Below are 21,638 nucleotides of genomic sequence, written 5' to 3'. Positions count from 1 at the left end.
TCTGCATCCACCCCTCTCCTCCCATTTACCCTTCTGTATCCATCTACCCTCAGTGCATCTATCCTTCCCCATCCATCTACCCTTCTCCATCTGCTCAGCCACCTGTGCATCCATTCATCCTTCTTCAATCCATCCACCCTTCTCCCCTCACCCTTCTCCATTCATCCTCAGTCCATCTACCCTTCTCCATCCCTCCATCATCCATCCATCCATCCATCCATCCATCCATCCATCCATCCATCCATCCATCCATCCATCCATCCATCCATCCAAACATTAGTAATTGGAATATGCCTGTCTTTGTTATTCGTAAAGCTTCAGGTGTCTTTCGGCTATTACGTGATCTTAGGGCAGTCAATGCACAAATTGTCCCCTTTGGTCCTGTTCAACAATGGGGGCCTTTGCAGCAATACCCCAAGGATGGCTGTTGATGGTCATTGATCTTAAAGATTGTTTTTTCTCTATCCCTCTCGCTGAGCAAGACTGGGAAGCTTTTGCGTTTACGGTCCCGGTGGTAAATAACTTGGAGCCAACCCAGAGGTACCAGTGGAAGGTTTTGCCTCAGGGGATGGTTTGCTCGCCTACTATCTGCCAGCTTGTGGTGAGCAGAGTCATTGAGCCTGTTAGGCAGGCAACGCCAGGCTGTCAGATTGCTCATTATATGGATGACTTGTTGCTTGCAGCGCCTGATCAGAGTTTGTTGGAGGGCCTAGCCTCTCAGATCATGAGTAACTTGACTTCTGCTGGTTTTGTTATTTCCCAAGAAAAAATACAAAGGGAACCAGGCATTGAGTTCTTGGGACATAAGATTGGTCCCTCTAAGGTTCTCCCTGAAGGACTGGAGGATGAGCCTTGTGTTACAACTTTGTGGGATGTGCAGAAGCTTGTGGGTGCTTTACAGTGGGTAAAGAATGCTATAGGTATTCCTCCTAGGCTTACGAAGCCCTTCTATGATCAATTAAAAGGATCAGACCCTCGGGAGCCAAAGCAATAGACTGATGACATGTGAAAGGCCTGGAAGAAGATTTTGTATGCTAGTGCCAGTAATACTCTCTCCAGGTGGCAACCGAACCGTCCACTGGAGGTTGCAGCTACTAGGTGCCAGAATGGGTCCGCTACAGTTATTGGGCACGCGCTTAATTCTAAGGCCCGCCCGTTGTTCTGGCTGTTTATTGTTCTGGCTGTTTATTGTTCTGGCTGTTTATTGTTCTGGCTGTTTTCAGCTCAACCGACGAGAGCGTTTGCTCCATGGTTGGAGCAACTATCAGTCTTATTGCGAAAGGCGCGTCTTGCAGCAGTCAGAGCATTTGGATTTGCTGATTGGATGCCCGAAGAAACCAAAGAACTCAGAACAAAAGAAGCCCAGGAAAACCCTTCTGTGGATACCAAAGAAAAAGAAGGGACGTCAGAGCCCCGATAAGCAACTCTTGCTGCCTACGAGAGTTACTACGTTGATGTTTGTGTGCCTTGTGTGTTTATTTTGGTTGCCAGTGGGGGGGTATCCATCTGCTTCAGCATCCGGGAAATCTTTGGGTTACGTGGGCTAATCGTACAGGGACTTCAGAGTTCTGTCTTGCATTACAGTCAGCTACGTCATCCTTTCAAACACACCTTATAGGGGTCCCAGAATGGGATGACTCTGCATTTGAGGGTTACCTTGGAAACAAGAGTGACTGTTCACAGTTCTGCAATAAACTAAATAGTACTTGGAGGAGCCTGGGGAATGATTCCGTGTACCATTTCGGAAGGAAAATGGCTTGTACTATTTGTAGGTTAAATATCACTCTTCCCGAGGAGCCCCAGCAGTTGGATTTACTTGGCTCGCAAATGGTACAAAATGATACTTGGGACAAGAATAGCTCACAATGGTTGTCCCCTGGGTGCATGATCTTTGGCGCAATGAGAAGGAGATCTCTGACTAGGCAGCAATTCCTTGGTCCAGAAGGCCCCTACTGGGACCCAAAAATTAATCAAACCGTCCCGTATACTCTTGTGTATCCTCGTGATGATGAGACCTTTGATATTGATGGAGGATATTGTGGGTTTTACCCCAAAGGAACGGTGCCTTATTTTTCTGGAAGTTGTCCTACAGAGGTATCGATAGGTAAGATTGTTAACATTAGCAGGACGGATGGATCTGTCCGAAAGGTCGACTGTGAAAATATGACATTCAACACGGGTTGTTGTGTTTTCCCTGTCCCCAAAGGAACAACTACGTTCGTGGGAGAACTTTGGAACAATGGTACAGCAAAAGCCTTACCACCAGGGGTATTTCTTATTTGTGGGGATCGTGCTTGGCAAAGGATTCCTAAGAATCCAGTAGGAGGTCCTTGCTATCTGGGGAAATTGACCATATTATCTCCAAGTATCTCTGAGATCTATAAGGCATTTAATCATTCGCGAGCCAAAAGGGGTATACATGCTCTGGAGCCTGACTGCAGGGACAACATAAGGTTATGGGGACCTACTGCTAGGATCTTTGCTTCTCCCTTTGCTCCTGGGGTGGCTGCTGCACACGCTTTAAAAGAAATCGATAGATTGGCCTGTTGGACTGTGAGGCAGGCCAATGTTACCTCTCAGCTACTTTCTGATTTGCTTGTAGATGTAGAAAGCATTAGACATGCTGTGCTTCAGAATAGAGCAGCGATAGATTTTTTGCTTTGAGCCCATGGACATGGATGTCAGGACGTTGAAGGGATGCGTTGTTTTAATTTGAGTGACCATAGTGAGTCACTACACAAGAAGTTGGCATGGTTACAAGACCACACCAGGAAGATTGGTATTCAGGACGATCCGTTTGGAGATTGGCTTGGAAGTTTGTTTGGAAACCTTGGGCCTTGGTTTAAACAGCTGTTAAAGGTGGTTATAATAGGGCTTATTATTCTTCTTGTACTGCTAATCTGCATACCATGTATTATGCAATGCCTGCAGGGGTGTATGCGTCGTATGGTGACGGGAATTTTTGACGAGAAGATGGAACAGCAAAGGGTAAATGAAAGGCTTTAAGAAGAAAGAAGAGATGAGTGGGGTTGTTAACGTGTTGCGTATTGTAACGGGTTAAAGCTTTTTTAGCATAAGGAGGGGGAGATGTAGTGTATTAGGTGAAATGCGGGGCTGCGGGTTGTGACGCGAGAGGTCCCACCTCCTTACTGGAACATTCCACGTCGTGTACATGTGGGTGTACACGAAGGACAGAGGTTATATAAGGGTGTGTTTGCTTTAATAAATGGCCATTTTGCCACACACTCTCTCGTTGCTGTCTTGGCATTTGGTCCAGCTGCGGATACTTGGGGTCGAATGGTCTTCCTTCACCCTTCTTTTAGTCCCTACGGGGATGTGCACAGCACCACGAGGCTTGGTGACAACCTCTGCGTGCAGCACTGCCTGGAGCTGTGATGGAGGGTGAATTTGTGTGGGGGTGACTGCTGTGATGCAATAGTGTCAATGACACATCAGGCCTGGCACCCCGGGACCGTGCCCTAATGACTGTGCCCTAATGACCGTGCCTTCCTGCAGGGTCCTCTCTGAGGCTGTTTTCCCTGCAGGGTCACTGCTGGGGATTAGCTCTTTTAATTGGATCAGCAGCTGCTGCTTCACAGCTTGCACTTCACATCACCTCCTTCTCCCCCTCCTTCGCCTCCTCCTCACGTCACTGTGCAGGAAGGAGCCAGGCTGTTCCCTCCAGACCAGGAGATGGGGTCGGTTTTAGGGTCGGGCTTTCTGCAGGGGATTTGTGCTTGTGCTGTGCTTTGGTGTCTACAGGAGACATCTCATTTGTCCCATCACCCCCTCCTCTGCAGCTCAGTCTCAACCATGTGAACACCCACCCTGCCATAACTTGAGGTCAGGGGGTGGAGGACCTTCCCCATGGGCCGTTTTCTGCTGCATGGAGCGGAATGTTCTTATCCCAGAGCATCTCAACACCTTTGTGCCCTTTCTTTACAACCAGACCATCTTCCTTACAGCTCCTTCAGGGGTTTGCAGCCCTGGTTGGCTGCTGGTGACTCATTTTGCATTGCTGACAATGCAGTAGCACAGGCTGCCCAGGGAAGTGGTGGGGTCACCAGCCCTGGAGTTGTTCCAGAGCCATGTAGATACGGCATTGAGAAACATGGTCAGAGGGAGTGGGTTTGGGTTGGGCTTGGGGGTCTTGGAGGCCTTTTCCAACCTCACTGATTGTATAATTCTATGAGTGGGCTGTGGTGGGATGGGTCAATGATTGGACGTGAGGAACCAGCGGCTGCTGGCTTTCTGCTCACAGGTTTTACCCTCACCAACTGAGATCCACACTGGCTCTGCTTCCTTCTTGTGCATAAACCAAGAGAAACGTGGCCTTGTTCCTTCTGGGGGAAGGTGGGACAGAGCAGAGGACATCAGCAGGGTTACACAGAGAGGTCATGGAGAGCCCCGTCCTTCCCAAACCATTCATCAACCCTGCAACAAACTGAGGGTCCTCCTTGCTCGCTGATGTGCAAACACTGATACATTTGCAAGGTTTTGTTCTGCAGGACCCACATCTCCTGATGTTTCTTCTGCAGAACCCAAATCTCATCTCCCACCACTTGTTCTGCAGGTCCCATATCTCCTGCTGCCCTTCCTGCAGCCCTCTGTCTCTCGCTGTGACCTGTTTTGTGTGTAATATCACTTATTCCGTGGTCACTCTTGTTCTCTGCAGAGCATATTTGGGCATTCGGTACAGTCTGGGTCCCCCATACCCGTCAGCAATGACAGGTTGGAAGTCACACCAAAACTGTTTTCCCTTTCAGGCTGATCAAACACTGGAACAGGGACTGAGAGAAGCAGGGGGGGTGTCTCCATCCCTGGAAGGAGCTCAGCCCCTGCCCGAACACAGCAACCTGGTGTAACCTCAAAGCTGTCCCTGCTTGGAGTCAGGTCTGGACCAACCACCTCCTGGGGTCCGTCCAACCCTCATCACTCTGGGGTGGATGGCAACTCCCCACCAGAAATCTTGGCTCTCCCTCTGGGGTCTCAGGGCTTTTTTACGTCAGAGCCATGCTATTTCATGCTCTATTATCAGGTTAGTCAAAACACTTCGCCCAAATATATGTCTATATAATTGCCAGCTACGCTCACTTCCTTGGCTCCTGCTGTTTTCCATTGCATCGGATTTTCAATCATGCAAAATATCTACTTTCACCTTAATCTGCACGAAACCCTGCATGAGGAAAGAAGGGAAGCCAACATCCACGTCTCAACCTCATCTTCCCGAGCCCCACATCTCGCCAAGGCTGGAGACAAATCCTGATCTCTTGGGGTGCTGCAAAGGGGAATAGGAATTGAAGAGAAGAGGGTTTGGTGTTGTTGCAAAACTCCAGCAGGAAGTCCATGGCTTTGGTTTGAGCGTTGGCTCATAGGTGAAGCACATCCCATTGACTGGGATCATATAGCCATGCCCAAATTGATGAGATTTCTCTTAAAACACTGCTCATAGCATCTCCCATTGAGTGGGGCCACCCCGAAGGGATGGGGTTTCTCTTCAAACTGTGCTCACACTGTAGGGCACTGAACTACATAGCTTTGGTTTGAGTGTTGGCTCATAGGCAAAGCACGTCCCATTGAGTGGGACCTCACTGCCAGCCCCACAGGGACAGGATTGCTCTTAAAACAGTGCCCACATCGTAGGGCAGAGACCCCCATGTTGTGCTGGGTGAGCATTGCCCCCATCCCTGCTGCCCAGCGCATCCCTTTCTTTCCCAGCAGAGCTCACGGGCTGTTCTCCTGCTGCCACAGACCCATCTCCTCTCCAGACTAAACACTCCTCATATTTCCCGTCTCTCCTCACATTGGAATGTGTCTGAAACCACTCTTTTCCCCAATCTCTGCACCTTTTTGGATGCCGGGGCAGCTCAGGATGTACCGAACATCCCAGCAGAGCTGCTGGGGCAGTGGGATCACATTTCCCTGCCCCTGGCCCCATCCCAACACCCCCAGAGCAGGAGGCACAACCAGGAGGGAGGAAGGCTTTGCCAGCACAGTGGGACCACGTAGACACTGGGAACGGACCCCGGCTGTTGGGAAGGTGGGTGATGAGAAAGGGGTGATGAGAAAAACAGGGTAATGCTGGGAGTTCCAGGAGGGGTTGGGAGGGAAGGAAATGTCAGCAGTGAGATGAGATCTCATCCTGGGGGTCCTTTCACAGAATCACGGCGTATGTACATCTATACCTATAGATTTATACTCTATACCTCTCTACTTATATGTCTGTAGACCTCTATACTTAGTTACCTATAGAACTTATTGCCATATACCCCTGTACTTCTGTATCTATACAACTCTATACCTCTATTTATATCTCTGCATCTATATATCTCTATACCCTCACATCCATATACCTCAATATCCTGATATTTATATACTTCTGTACCTCTATATCTACACACCTCTGTACCCCTGTATCTACATATTTGTATGTCTCTGTATCTATACTCCTCTTGCCTCCACACCCAATGCACAAGCCAACACCATCATGGGATTTCCAAAGGGCTCCGGGCAATGGGACAGGAGGGACCAATGATGTAGAGAGATGCAGGAGCACCCCATGGCACTGATGGTCCTCCTGCCTACACATTGCAATGCAATTTGGCTGCCTTTCCATGCCAGGATGGTCTCTTGGTCTCACTCCTTTCTCTCTCATTTTTTGCCCGTGGGAGCTGGGCAAAACCCTGCCTGTAAATCCAAAGGAAACAGCCTACGAGCCCTTCTCACCAGCACTGCCAACAGACCGTGATTCAGTGCCTTTTTTTTCTGGGGGGGGGGGGGAAGGATGGATAGAAATTAATTAGTTCAGGCCCATCGCAATTATCTAATTCAATGAGCACAACAATAACCCACTGTTTAAAGGTTGTTCATGGACATTTAGCACCATCTGGGTTTTCTGATCAGGGGCTTTGAAAACAGTTGAAAATGAAGTAAGAGGGATCGTTTGGCGTGGATGCCCCTTTTCTGCCTCCCAGCTGCACCAACAGTGAAAATAACCCCGATGGACCCATTGGACAGAGGGTCAGCAGAACAAACGTCACCCTGCCTCTCACCATCTGCCTCTGAGCTGCATTTGGTGTCCAAAATGGGAAAGCAGTGGCCATAGAGAGACCTGGGGAAAAGAGCTCTGTGTCAACTGCAGAACCCTTTGGGTCTGGGGGTGGAGCTTTGGGGTGAAGCTTCAGCCATCCTAATGGAAAGCTGGGGTTTGCTGAGATCCATAGAGGGGATCTGAATGGCTTGGAGCCCTTTGGAAATGGAATGGTTTCTTGACAGGGATGGAAGTTGGATGTGGGAATGGCCGGGTTGGGTTGATGGCATGGGAAGGCTCCGGAGAGCATCACTGGTGTTTAAGGGTGAGGAGCAACCCACCATGTCCAAAGCTGTCCCAAGAGAGACTTGGAGCCTGCACAGTATTCAGGATGGAGTCATGTATAACCCACCCTCAGGGTATCCCTATGAGAAAAAGTGAGACAGGGCAGGTTTAGGTTGGATCTTAGAAGGAAGTTTTTCCCCCAGAGGGTGGTGATGCACTGGAACAGGTTGCCCAAGGAGGCTGTGGATGCCCCATCCCTGCAGGCATTCAAGGCCAGGCTGGATGTGGCTCTGGGCAGCCTGGGCTGCTGGTTGGTGACCCTGCACATAACAGGGGGTTGGAGCTGGATGAGCACTGTGGGCCTTTGCAACCCAGGCCATTCCATGATCCTGCTAAGTAGGGTTGGAACTGGATGGTCCTAAAGGTCCCTTTCAGTCCAAGCCATTCTAAGGTGATTCTGTGACACTGTTATTCCAGTCCCAGTGCAGTCCCAGCTCCTGCCCAGTTTTCATTGCTGCGAATGAAGACCCTGCATACCCACTGCCATGGGACGGGGTCTTTCCTGTCTCCATGTCTGTCCACTCTCAGCTGCACAACCACCACCTCCTGTAGAACAGGGGTGGTGATGGCTGTGAGATGGACTGGGGATGTAGGAAGGGCCAAACCCCAACACAGCCTTCGCAGGGAGTCCTCTGACCTCCTTGTGTTTGCGCACACAAAGAGAACCATAAGACATTACATCCCAGGTCTGGAGTCACACCGGGATGTGCCATGTAGGGAAGTGCTCCCTACCTCCTAAATAAGCCAAATTCAGGTCTTACTTTGCTTATTTTCCTGTGTGTTTCTACAACACCAGTAAAGCTGCAGACCTTTTGATGCAAGGAAGCAAAGCAATGTGCTGAGGTTCCGGCTCCTGTCCTGAGGCAGGAGTATCAGCACTAAATAACAAACGGAAACCTTGATCCACATCCAGGATGCTTTTAGCACGTCTGGAGGAGCTCCGCAGACGGAACGGGGCAGTCCGTGTCCCGCTGATGTCAGAGCCCAGACGTGACATGGGGCAGGGCAGCGTGCTGCCCGTGCCCGGTGACCTTCATGGAGTCATCCAGTCCAGCTGTGAGGTGGGCAAAAGTCCCACGTACGTGCTGTGAAGGGTCTGCAGCTCCCAACAGTCGTGACCTTGGCCAAGATATCTTCACTGGAAAACCATAAATCACGTTGCTGACCTCCCGAGATGGATTATTGGCGTTGGAGCTGGATGTGAGCCACCAAAACCAACAGAAAGATCGGGTAGAGGTGGATGCAGTTTGGCCTTTCATCTAAATGACCAACGACCTGAGATAGAGACCCCAAATTACCAGAACAAGCCCTGCAGGTAGCATCGATCCATCATGAATGGGGATTGTACATCTGGCATTGGGTTCCCAGAGCAGAGCTGCCAAAACTGATATGAGGTAATGCCTAATGGCATTTGGGTTCTTCTTTCTTGGTGCCTGTTGAGGATCCAAGCCCTGGACTGGCTCTGATCTGAGCAGCTCAGGATAGAACTGGCTCATGTTGGGATCAGAGTTCTGTTATCATGTTGGCATGGCTGGGTTTTAACCCTATGCACTTTTGATGGAAATGTCTTTGAAATGGGAATTTAACACCTTCTTGCCATTTGTGGCCTTGGAAGAATCGTTTTTCCATGGCCTAAGTTTCAGTTCCACCTCTCAGCAGTGTGTGCACAGATTGGAATGGGGATAGTTGGGTTCATGTGGGTGCTGCCTACTTCTCAAGAGTCTCAGTGTCCCCTGTGGTCACATCACAGGTCCAAGGATGGGTCAGTTGTTGGGCTGCAAGGTGAGATGTGGGGGGAGCTGGGGTGTGAAGCCACAGTACAAACTGGAGGAGAGTATCCCAGTCCCTGCCTGTGAGCTTTGGGTGATGCCATTACCCGCTGGGAGAAGAGCAGTGACCCAATGGGGCAAAGACCCCAGTGGGGTCCTGCTTTCTGGAGGGGATGGTCCCTCGTTTAGCTGTGAGGTTCTGCAGCCATGCTTCCCACACCTGGTCTGGGGAAGAGGGATAACGTCATCCCGCCCAGCACAGCTCCTTGGCACCAAAACGATTGCGTGGTGCCAGCCAGCAGGCCAGGAAAGGGGCCAGCTGGGGGAAATGCAGGGCGAGCCCCGTGCCAAGCCTCCCCGCTGCAAACTGTGGGGATTGCAGCCTCTGCTTTGCACAGACTGTTCTGCTGTGTTCCCTGTAAGGAAGGTAGGGGTAGGGAGGAGGCAGAACCAAAAAAAACCTGGGATGTTGGTCTTTGGGCATCTTGGTTTGGGATGATGCGTGGAGCATGGGGGGAAATGGCACCCTGGTGTCCCCCATGGGGTTCTTACTGGGGGGTACCCATGGATCTGTGCACACTCCTCTCCTGTGTCCTTCTCCCCTATTTTAGACACCCTAGTGTTATTGGGAAGCCCAAGGCACTGCCATGGTTGCTCATGAAGCTCTCCAGTCTCTGCTATGGGATCCAGGACACAATTTATTCCCCTTTGCCACTCATGGTCTTCGCTGGGCAAGCTGGGATTTGAGGAGCAGGTGCCATTTATTGGGTTTTCCCCTGCAGTGAGATTTGCATTTGTCTCTGGGCAGATCCGTAAGGCAGGGATGGAATCTGTGGCTTTCCATCATCCCAAGGCATTCTGTACCATGATGGGGTCCCACCTCACCCCCATGTCTCTTCCACTTGCTAGTTGTTCTGCCCTTCCACCAGGATCAGTCCAGAGCATCCCTGGGACATAAGGAATGGAGTGGATGAGGGTCCCATCCCACCCAAATCCATGCTCAACACAATGGGTGCTGATGAAGGCGTGGAGAGATGCAGCTCCTTGAATGCATGCAGGGCCACGCTGAGAGGGATGATGATCAAAAAGTGATCATTATAAGAGTCGTCTTGTTACTTGAGTCTTATTGTTTAAGACGGGAAGGCTGAGCAGCCGGCATCATAGTGCTGGGTGGGCATGAGGCAGAGCATTGAGTGCTGGAGAAGGATGAAGATAAGGATGAGGACATGAATGAGGGTGAGGATGAGGAAGACAAGGAGGAAGGGATCAAGTCTGTTCTTGGATGAATGGGCACAAAGTCCTCAACACCCCAAGTTTAGGGTGCTCAGGGCACAGGGTGAGCAAGTGCCATGGCAGGGTCTGCTGATGTCCCAGTGGGTGTCCCTTGGGACCATGCTATGTGGAGTTCCCAACGTCACAAACACAAACCCAAAAGCTCCATCATATATGGAGGGGAAGCTGAGGAGATTTAATACTCCAGGGATGAGATGTAGGATTCCTCGTGGGCACCCATCTGTCTGTAGTGTCCTCTTTGGTGTACCCACTGTGCCACCCTCCCACGTTGTCTCTGCCTGCATTCAAATTCCCCATCACTGCCATGGTTTTGCTCCCAGCTTCTCTCAGCCCCTCTTCTCCCTCCTCTGCATCCACTTGGCCCCATTGGGGCAATGGTGGGATACCAATGGGGAGCAGACCCAAATGGCCCCATGAGGTGGGAAAAAGTGCATGAAACACTGGGGACAAATGGAGGTGAGCAGGTTGGTCTGTTCTCAGCTCCCACTCTTGGCCAATGGGAGTGGCTTGGGGACAGCGGGGTGGCCATTGAGAACGATGGCTGGGAGGAGAGCAGACATAGACTGGAGGTCTCCATGAGCACCCCTGTCACCAGGACAACACGGTGGCCCATCAGTGTCTCCATGTGTCCCCTAATGGGGACGTGCTGCCCAGTGCTGAGGTCCTATGGCACAGCCAGTAGCCAGGAACCTGCTCTGGGACCAGGAGCTCATTGCACGCAGCCAGAGAGTATAATAAAATTAAACCTCATTAAGCACTTAGAGCAGGGTTTGTGTTGAGGGGCCGAGGAAGGGGCTGGGATGGATGGGGGGGAGCGTGCGTCTCAATACTGTGCTATTTAGGAAGGAGAATTTAATAACGGGGGGGGGGGGGGGGGGTGAAGGGGGGGTTGGTTTTTATGGCAATAGATTTATTCCACCTGGGCTAAGAAATACATTCCACATCTGCCGAGCCGTGTAACCAGACTCTAATTAAAATCGTATGCCAATGAGGGCCCGGCTGTAAAACACAAAGCTGGCTTTTAGGGAGGCTGGGAACTGCGGCTCGCGCCGAGCTCCGGGCTGGGGGCCAGGCGGCCGCGGGGTGGAGAGGGACGGGGCGGTGGCAGTGGGACTGCTATGGTGGCAGTGGTCCCATGGCCACTTGGGTACCCCCAGCTGGGCAAGGGGGTGTGTGTGCCCATGGGGTGTTGGTGGTGGTGAGAGGTGGAGGATGATGCGTGGTGGTATTGGGGTGTGGGGAGTGAGGGGATGAGGGGCGGCCATGTTTGTGTAGTGAGCGTGGGGACAAGGGGACACCCGTGTCAATACAGAGGCAGGATGATGGATGGGGCTTTGAGAAACATGGTCTAGAGGGAGATGTCCCTGCCTATATCAGGGGGATTGAAACTAGACGGGACCCTTATGGGTCCCATCCAACGCAAACCATTCTATGGTTCTATGTCCAGGTGAGTTCTGGGACCCTGTGGACAAGGTGATGTCTGTGTGACTGTAGAGACCGTGGGGACAAAGTGAGTGTAATGGCCGTGGGGACAGGATGATGTCCATAGATGTGCAGGGACCACGGGGACAGTGTGATGTCCTTGTGAGTGCAGGGACTCTGGGGACAATTTGGTGTCCATATATCTGTATCCATGAGGACAAGGGGACATTCATGTCTATGCAATGACCACAGGGACAAAGTGATGAGTGCAGGGATCCTGGGGACAAGCTGGTGTCCGTGTTTAGGTAGTGGCCATGGGGACTGCATGACACCCATGTGAACGTGGTGGCCATAGGAACAGGGTGATGTCCAGGTGAATGCCAGGACCCCGGGGACAAGGTGATGCTCTTGTGTCTGTCCTGACCATGGGAGTCCATGTGCATGTGGTGACCATTGGAACAAGGTAACATCTGTGCATATGGGTGGCACTCACATATATGTTGTCACCACAGCGACAAGGTGCACAAACTGGGGATGGGGTTTGCATACTGAGTGGCACCATTCTGTAGGGGGTGACCATGGAATGGGGTGGTGACCATGTGTGTGTAGTGACCGCAAGGACAGGTGGATCTGTGCATGTGGGGACAGGGTGATGCCCATGTAGTGATAGTGAGGACAGGGTGACATCCATGCATCATAGTGACTGTAGGATGGGGTGGCATCCATCTATCAGTGACATGGGGACAGGGTGACGTTGGGGACAGGGTGACATCCACACATTGTGATGACCGTAGGATGGGGTAACATCCATCTATCAGTGACATGGGGACAGAGAGATATCCATGCATCACAGTGACCATACGATGGGGTGACATCCATACATCAGTGACATGGGGACAGGGTGACATCTACGCATCATAGTGACCACAGGGTGGGGTGACATCTATCCATCACAGGGACAAAGGGATATCCATGCATCATAGTGACTGAAGGATAGGATGACATCTATCCATCAGTGACATGGGGATGGGGCAATGTTGGTGTATGGATGGAGTGATGGCTATGGGCACGGAGTGGCAGTGAAGACACCGCTATGGGGACGGGGACACACTGATGGTTGGTGTTTTGTCCCCTGTGCCTCCTGCATTCACCTTCCCAAATCACCCCACCCAGGTGCCGTCGGGCCAATCCTCATTTTCTCATTGAAATTAAGAAGCAAAAAGGGAAAATGTAACCATTCGCCCAACGCCGATGACCAAGCAGGGAATAAGGCAGACCTTCGGCCACGTCTGAGTGGCACTTTAATGGGGCCACGCTGAAAGGCAGCCCTGTGTGCGCCGTATGGGGACACCGCGTTTTTACGGCCCCGTGCAGTCAGGGCTGAACAAACAGAGGTTCTGTCTTGGGTTTAATAGAGCCGGTCCTCCAGACAGCAGCAGAAAGTGCCAGTTCTGATGGAGAGAGACTAATGAGCCCTTCGAAACGGTTCGTACGGGAGCAGAGAAGTGAAAAAAAAACACACAAAAAACCCACCCCAAACGCGCTCGACGCCAAGGAAAATACGCTTACCTAGTAAAGCATGAGTAATAAGTGGCACTTTTCACAGTGCAAAGATGTAACTTTTCATGAAAATACCAAATAAGGCTCCGTGCAAAAGGTGGACGGTCGTTTTATTGAGGTTTTTTCTCTTACCCCCCCCCCCCCCTTTTCTCCCCCCGGTTTTGCTGGTGCCTGTTTATGGGTTCCCACCGCCCCCGGCACAGCCCGGCTCCTTCGCCGTGCGACGAAATGAGGAGGGAATGGAAAAACAGGAGCCGCCGTGCTCCCAGACTTTCTATTTTTAACAGGTTAAAAATAGCCGTTTTTCAGCCACCAGCCCAGGAAGCGCTGGGGTGAAGCTGTGCAGCGGGGCATTGGGAGTAAACAAGTGTCAGGATGGCTCATGGAGATGGGATATTGAGGGCTGCCGGGAGCCGTGGATGTGGCCATTGGGACCTCCAGCAAAGGGCTGCAGGGTTCAGCGCCAGCGGGGTGCTCAGCACTGATTGGGATGCTCAGCACTGATTGGGATGCTCAGCATTGATTGGGATGCTCAGTTCTTAGGGAGGATGTCCAGCTCTGAAGTGGGATGCTCAGCACCTAAGTGGGTGCTCTAACCCACGGGAAGATGTTCAGTGTCAAGGTGGGATGGTCAATACCCAAGCAAGGTGCTGAGCACTGAGACTGGGGGATGCTGAGCTCCAAGACAGAATGCTCAGCACCTAAGTAAGTGCTTTATCCCAAGGGAAGAAGTTCAGAATCAAGGTGGGATGCCCAGCATCCAAACTTGGTGCTGATCACTGGGGATGCTCAGCACCTAAGTGGCTGCTTAGCCCTAAGAGAGGATGCTCAGACTCAAGGTGGGATGGTCATCATAAGGTGGGATGCTCAGAATCAAGGTGAGATGGTCCATATCCAAGCAATGTGCTGAGCACTGAGGTTGGGGGATGCTCAGCACCCAGGGAGATGCTTTATCCCTGAGGAAGTTCAGTATCAAGCTGGGATGCTCAGTGTCCAAGCGAGGCACTGAGCACTATGGCTAGGGATGCTCAGCATCAAGGTGGGATGCTCAGCACAGCACCTAAGTGGGTGCTCGGCCCCAAGGGAGAATGCTCAGATTCAAGGTGGAATGGTCAACATCCAAGCAAGGTGCTGAGGCTGGGGGATGCTCAGCCCTCATGGAGGGTTCACAGCATTGCAGTGGGATGATCAGGAGCTCAGCATTGAGACTGGGAGATGCTCAGCATACAAGGGGATGATCAGCATCAAGATGGGATGTTCAGCCTTGTGGGTTTCAGGCCTAATGCTCTGAACCCAAAGGGATGCTCAGCATTAAGGGACCCTGGGCACTCAGCACCAACACTGGGGAACAGTCAGGATTCCCTTGTCCAAGAAATGCCCCAAAGCAGGGTCTGCTTTGATGTGACATCCAGCTCCAGAATTAGAACCGTGTCTCTGGGCTCACATGAATCAGTTTGGGGTCTGAGACTTCCCCAACCTCTCTGGGATGCTGTTGGCAAAGGGGCACTTTGGAGTTTACTGAAGACCACTGAGTCCAAATGTCACGATTCCATCATTCCATGATCCCAACCCAAAGCATTTCTCTGGCTCGGAACCCCCAGAACATCTCCATGCCACGTGGGATGGACAGACCTGGCAGCTAGATGGTACCGACATGGGCAGAACCACCTACAGTATTCCTTAAAACAACCAAAGAGAGGGGACGGGCGTTGGCATCCATCACAGCAGGTGTTACTCTGCAGGATGACGTGCTGCAAAGCCTCTGTGGGACGTGGGAGCCAGGAAGGATGCTTTAAGTGCTTAAAGCATAGCATGAAGGATGCGGATGTCCTCAAGCCCTTGCGCCTGCAGCTTGAAAAACAGAGAGAAAGGGAAAGGCAGCAGCACTGCATGGACCCAGGCAAGGTGCTGACGCATGGCCCGGTGCTGGCACGCGTCTGCTCTCCCCTCCACCACTGCTCAGCTCCTCCAGGCAGAGTTTTGCTTCCTTTTAAGGCCCTGCGCTCCCTGCTCTGGAGCTGCAGCCGTGCTGGGAGAACAAAACAAGTCGGCAGTGCAGCGCTGCTCGCCTTTGCCCTGATGGTTATGGGCCGTGCCCTCGGCTCCCATTTTCCCTGCAGCATGCGGTGTTTAACCAGATAAAGGGCAGCCAGGTTTTCCAAGCAGGCTCTGACTCCTTGCAGCACAGGAAGCTTTAAATCAGCATCCCAGCTTGTTTTTGCAAACGAGGTAAGGAATTCACATCCACAGTAGTGGTGTTTTGAGGCAGCTGCTGGTCCAAAACCACCTTGGCCAAGAGGAGCTTGGGGTACCAATGGTTTTATGTCTGACATTGGATGGTGCAACTTCTCCAACTACTTTCCCAACCAGTATAACAGGGATGAAGCTCCCTCTGCCTTTAACATCCAACTAAAAACCATTAACAATGTGCTACTTAGCAGATGACATTAACAAACATCTCCCCTTGCCCGTTAAAGGCTCTGTCCTCCTGAGGGTGCAGAAATGGTTGGAAGGCAGATGCAGCGACTTCCTCTCTTCTCCCCTTGCATTTCCATTGCAGGGAGCTGTGCAGGTGACAGCAGCTCACAGAGCTGGAGACAGAGATGTAAAAATTCATCCCATTAGATCAAATCCTATCCAGGAGGGAAGGGACAAGGCTGTATCACGAGCCAGGTGTCCTACAGCCGGACCTCTGAATCCACAGAGAGGGAATCTTCCTTTAACCTTTAACCCATTCCCCTTGCTCATTCTTACACCCCATGCAGTATGCAGGAACACTCCAGCCTCACCCAGGGGGCATCCAGGGTCCCAAGGCCCCCGTGGGGCTGGCAGAGCTGTGCGGTGCAGGAGGGGGAACATGAGATCATGATTTTGGAAGCCTGAAGTTCGCCTATGTCCTGCTGCAGACATTAAGTCATTTTCCTGAGGAAGCGGCGTATGACGTTGAGCTGGTTATATGGGGTCGGGGTGGAGTAGCGAGCTCCAGCGAGGGGACCACTGTTCTGGTACAGAGAAGGTGAGGTGCGAGCACAACACATCCCTGCAGCATTTGTCATGGAAATAAGACCTGAGGAGACAGCCCAGGGGTCTGAGTCCAATGCAGAGCTCAGTAGCTTGAGGTGTTTTCCACTTGAGTGACCTACAATGATGAGTTTATTGGATGGAAGAACTCTTCACCTACTGCATGTAGTGGTACTCCTCTGTGTGGACAAGAAACCACTGGAAATCAGGATGGAGCACATCTTTTAGCGAATAAAAAAAGGCAAGAAAAATCTGTACTTAACCTTTTGTTACTTACCACTTTTCAAAATACACCCCTGATTCCACCAAGAAAAGCAACACACAAAAGCAGTGGCCTTCAAACCAAATGAGGTCCTTCATTACTTCTCCCCATGGATCTCTGCTGCATACATCACTAAAACACACCTTGAGAGCATCCCATCTCCTGCAGCTGTGCAGTTGGTTCTGGTCGGGTGCTGGTGCCAGTTCTGCCTGCCTTCCTGCCTCCTACCTTTATTTCTCCTGTAAGCTTCCAGTTCAGAGAGTCCAGAGCTGAGTGGGGAGGATGCTGGAGTGTGAGGTTACCCTCAATCCCCCTCTTGTAGTGATCCATCCATCCATCGAGCAACCGAACCCATCCAGCTGGGATCAGCCATGGGCACAAGGGCTGTTTAAGGAGATCCTCTCCTATTTGGGGTGATCCAACTGTAACTGAATCCACTGTTAGTCACTATGAGGTGTGCATTCCCGTTTTGTGAGCCACCAGCTTGATCTCTTGGCCAGAATGATTGCCAGTACAATTGATGAGTTGGTCCTCTTGCTATCCAGAGGTCAGAATACTTTCAGCTGTGTGCCTAAAGGCATCTCTCCCTCTTGGTTTACACTCTTCAGACCTTTGTGCCACCACAAGCACTCTGTATACCACTACGTACGTACATGGCAATACATGTATAAGCCTAACAACACCCAAAAACAACCACTGGCCACATCAGTTGCCCACCTGAGACCTCACCAGCCCAAGTTTCAGAAATGCTGAGCACCCGTCCTCCGGAAAACCTCTTTTACGATATAAATCTTAGCACCAAAAGACAGAAGGCATCCGATTGGAGGAGTTAATTCTAATCAATGGGTCTGCAGTGCTTTATTCACCTCCAATAACTGGTTTCTCAGAACCATTTGCTGCAACACTTCCTCCAGAGGCAGCTGACGAGATGTCCTAGAAAACAACTCGACGGTGTCTGGTTTGTGCCTGTAAAACACTTCAGCAGCAAACCAGGCCCAACAAAAACACAAAGCTGCGTGCAGCTCCTCACAGACAAGGACACCTGACCTTGGTCTACCAGGAGAGCCCTCTGAACACCCCATCCCCTTTGACTCGTTAACTTCCAAGGTTACAGATACCGTTGCTTTCCCAGTAAGAGCACAGCCTTCCCCCAGTTCCACCAGAGCCAATTGTGTGGGGAGCCTTTAAGATGTTTTTGCAGAGACAGAGCACCAACAGTGTCCTGCTCTATAATTAGGCATCTGAGCCATTTACAGAGGATATGCTCAAGGAAGAAAAGGGTAAGAGAATTTTATATGCACCGCTTTGTCCAAAAGAAGGTTACGAAAGGCAGAGCAAAAACTATTTACCAGCCCCAGAGGGAAAATTAAGTTTGTTTCATTCAGTTCAAGCTGAAGCAGATGTTCAATATCTGTGTGTGTGCCTGAAGACCTGCTACATTGCAGCTTCTCACCAACGTGAACGTTTGGATCAATGTGGAGAGCTGGGAGGTGTAAAAATGGGAGTGGGGGAGGGAGGAAGAGGAAACAAAAGGGGGGAAAAAAAAGATGATGCCATAACTTGACTCCCAGTGGAGTCCATCTACCACTTGTGGAATAGGCCTTCAACGCCGAGCTGCTAAAAGGGCAGCTTAAAAAAATAAAACACCATGTAAGTAGATGAACAGTCTTTCAAGAGTTCATTCCAGATGTCGCATCCAGGTGGTGATTTTCACACAGCTTAATAGCGAAGACTGAAGTTATTACAGTAACAGATCAAACTTCTTCCCGATACAAAATGTAGTCCAGAGGGCTTACTTACACAGTAAGCAAGATATCTTACGTAATGGAAGATTGCAATGTCGTCCTCCTCCTGCGCAGCAGCTTTCAGAGAGCCACGCAAAGAGAGCAACACTCCCAGGCTGCCAAAGGGAGCGGGGGAAAGAGTCAGTTCATTTCTTCTGAAAGAAGCCCATGATGGAGACCTGCTTGTTGGCTCTGCCAGTGGTGGCTGCCCCTTTCTTCTGGTTCTTCCTCTCTTCTTTTGGTTCTTTCTTCACGGGCAATGCAGGCTGCTTGGGGACAGCTGGTGGCTTGGTCTTGGCAAAGTCATCCTCGCTGTCAGTACAGGATTCGCTCTCATAAACCTTCTCAGTCACTGGTTTAAAAGAGAAGAACAACAGATGGTGCTGGTTAAGCATTGGTGTTGAAGAGAAGCAACTTCCCCCCCTGCAGCCTTCCCATCGCACTTCTGGAAATGAGCATTGTGGGTTCAAGGAGCACATGCCAGGTATGGGAATTAAGTGTAAGGTTACGTGGTACATTCAGATGGTCAGGCTGGTTTTGTGTACACTGAGTTAAACTGCCCCCGCAGAGTCAAACTGACCTTCTTTCCTAAGCATCAGATAGTAGATGGATGAGCTGGGAGCTTGAACACCATCCAGCTCTTTCTAAATGGGCTGATGTCCCCAGGGATGTTCTCTTGCAGGCCATATGCACACCTTACACACCAGCAGCCTCCCACTGGGAAGGGCCCCTGGGAGGACAGCTCCTGTTCCAAGCCTATTCAAGCATTGCCCTCTTCAAGATTCAAGGGTCGCTGCTGTGCATCAGATGGCCGGGGAAAAGCAAAGCCAACACACTGAGAAGAGGGCCACAGAACTCCATTGGCAGCTTCCTCAATGCAGGAGGGCAAGCAGGGGGAAAAAAAAAGAAATACCTTAAAAAGATCACAAAAAACTGAACCCATCACCAAAATCAAGGAGTATTACAGAATGGGATTGCTGGCTTGTTACTGTCAGCATCCCACGATGGAAAGCTAAGGGATATAAAGCAGCACTCACTGAAATGAACCTGAGTCCATTGCACCGATGAAAGCCATCATTAGATACTAGTAAATGTTGTTGTATCAGCCTTCCCAGCAGTGCTCTGGTATTCTTCTAGTAAACCATTTCTCTTTAGCAACTGTATTCTTCTAAACACACGTCCTAACTACTATCCTTCTGGGAAATTAGCTTCCTGTTGTGTTAATGCATCAAACCACATAAGGTTTTCTATGTAACCAGCCTGTGAAGAGGAACGGTATGAAACCCTGCTCTGCAGAGAGCAGATACTCAGACAGGGACCATAAATCCATGCTGACTTCCTACACAGGGGACTGACCTCTGAAGGAGCAGCGTTAGCAGAACGCCGGCCAGTTACTGAGCTTGAAAGACTTACATCACTGTCACCCTGGCGGTAATTGTTGGTAACAAAGCACGTGCTTAATCCCCTCCAATTACGAAATAACAGTTTATGTTACGTTTCTCCTAGTGAGACTGCAAAGGAACATAAGAATGCTGTGCTTGTGGCAGGCCATACCAATGGACTGTTGATGCTCAGCTCAGCCAGATGTGTTGTATCACCGTAACTCAAGTTATGTATGCGAGCTTTAACTTATACCAATGCCATACAATCAATTTGCCTACAATGGAGACGTATTTATTCCAATACTGAAATCCATGTGTGTCCTTCAAGCTTTAGAAAGAGTGAGGCAGGGATGCATTAGCTTAAACCTCAGCAGTTCCCCTTTGCTACAGGCTAAGAGCACGTACTGGGCTGTGTCCCTGTTGATGCATGGTAACGTGCCTTAAGCCCAGCTCCACAGACACTTGCTCAATTTCCCTCAGGGCTAATCCCTAAATTAGTTTTTGCTTTTTGACACCAATTCCTCCCTATTGCAGCTATTGTGAAAACGGCCACTTCAAAGCGTGGAGAAATAGAAAGGACAGCTTAACCCCAAGGTTAGGATTTAATGTCTCTGTAACACTGTCCTTTGTGGGCATCAAGGAGCGAAAAGAAAAGCCGTCCTTCAAAGAATACCAACAACTGACATCAGCCTGGGAGATCAGCAGGTTATTTAGCCTTCAGATGGATGCTTCTGTGCAAGGAAAGGGTGGGTAAAGAGTGGGCTGAGCTGGACAATAACCAGACTGTAAGTTCTGTGCAATGAACTGGCTGGTTCTCAGTATGGGGAAATGCCACCTCTCCTTCTTCCCCACTCTCAGTATCCTGGCTCCATCCCTCCTGCCTTCCCAGCTGCCCTGTCTCCCAAAGGCACAACAGTGGCTTGCATTTCCCTTTCCATACAATGGCTGTGGATAGGAACCATTAATCCCCAAGTCTGGGTTTCACAGGAGACTACAAAACCTTCTTGAAAGTAGGGAGAAGAGAAGGGTAAACTTCCCAGCCCTGATACATTTGGAAAAGGCTGAAGGGAAAGCAGCACTCTGCTGGAAGCTGAGCCCAGAGCACTCATTACTGCGAGCTCTGGATGCAGACTTCTTGAACTTGACTCCCCTGCTCATGCTTTTTTGATCCATTTTCCTTCCAAGCATTTTAATGCTCCTATCTGGGATGGGAGCACAAAAACACCCCATAACACAACAAGCCAAATCAGTCAGCAACACCTGTGCAAGCCCAATGCCTTGACGAAAATCCAGGGCTTGAGATTTCAGTTACCAGCACAGCCAGTTAATGAGTGCCAGCCTTGTTTCTTTAAAGGAGATACACAGATCCAATAGGAAACATAAGACACAACTATACAAATGGGTACAAACAAGCAGGCTGAGTCTTGTGCACGCAGCCCTAAACCTGGGCCAAGCAAAGCTGCATCTACAGCTGCTTGTGCACAAAAACAAACCTGTGCAATAGCCACAGGTCTTCTACAACTGCCTGAACTCTCTTGACATCTATTAAGAGGAAGAACGCCAGGCACATCATATGGTTTAGCTGACAACATCACTACAAAAACCACCTCGTTTTGCCCTCTTCAAGTTTTAAAACCTTTAAGGAAAAAAAAAACCAACCAAAACAGATTCTGAACTCCTGCAGCTCTGCTTCGGTGCCAGGATACAGAGAAGGAGCACAGTGGTGTTACACAACTTTCTCCAGGTCACAGGAGGAAGCAGTGTGCAGTT

At 50.5% G+C, this 21,638-nt stretch overlaps 1 protein-coding gene across 2 annotated transcripts in view; it reads right to left on the bottom strand.

Moving 5' to 3' along the window:
• Positions 1 to 13,500: 13,500 nt before the first annotated feature.
• Positions 13,501 to 21,638, bottom strand: part of POLD3 (DNA polymerase delta 3, accessory subunit) — a 33,942-nt gene continuing 25,804 nt past the window's right edge. The window contains exon 12 of one of the 2 annotated variants that reach the window (XM_072327011.1): positions 13,501 to 18,838. In XM_072327011.1, coding sequence (XP_072183112.1) covers positions 18,633 to 18,838 — 206 coding nt within the window. In that variant the 3' untranslated portion in view covers positions 13,501 to 18,632. The remainder of the gene's footprint in view (positions 18,839 to 21,638) is intronic. The other variant, XM_072327012.1, reaches the window with a different exon arrangement.

Source organism: Excalfactoria chinensis, chromosome 1, assembly GCF_039878825.1.
Source record: "Excalfactoria chinensis isolate bCotChi1 chromosome 1, bCotChi1.hap2, whole genome shotgun sequence".
Lineage (NCBI taxonomy): Eukaryota > Metazoa > Chordata > Aves > Galliformes > Phasianidae > Excalfactoria > Excalfactoria chinensis.
This window is presented reverse-complemented; position numbering and strand designations above follow the sequence as displayed.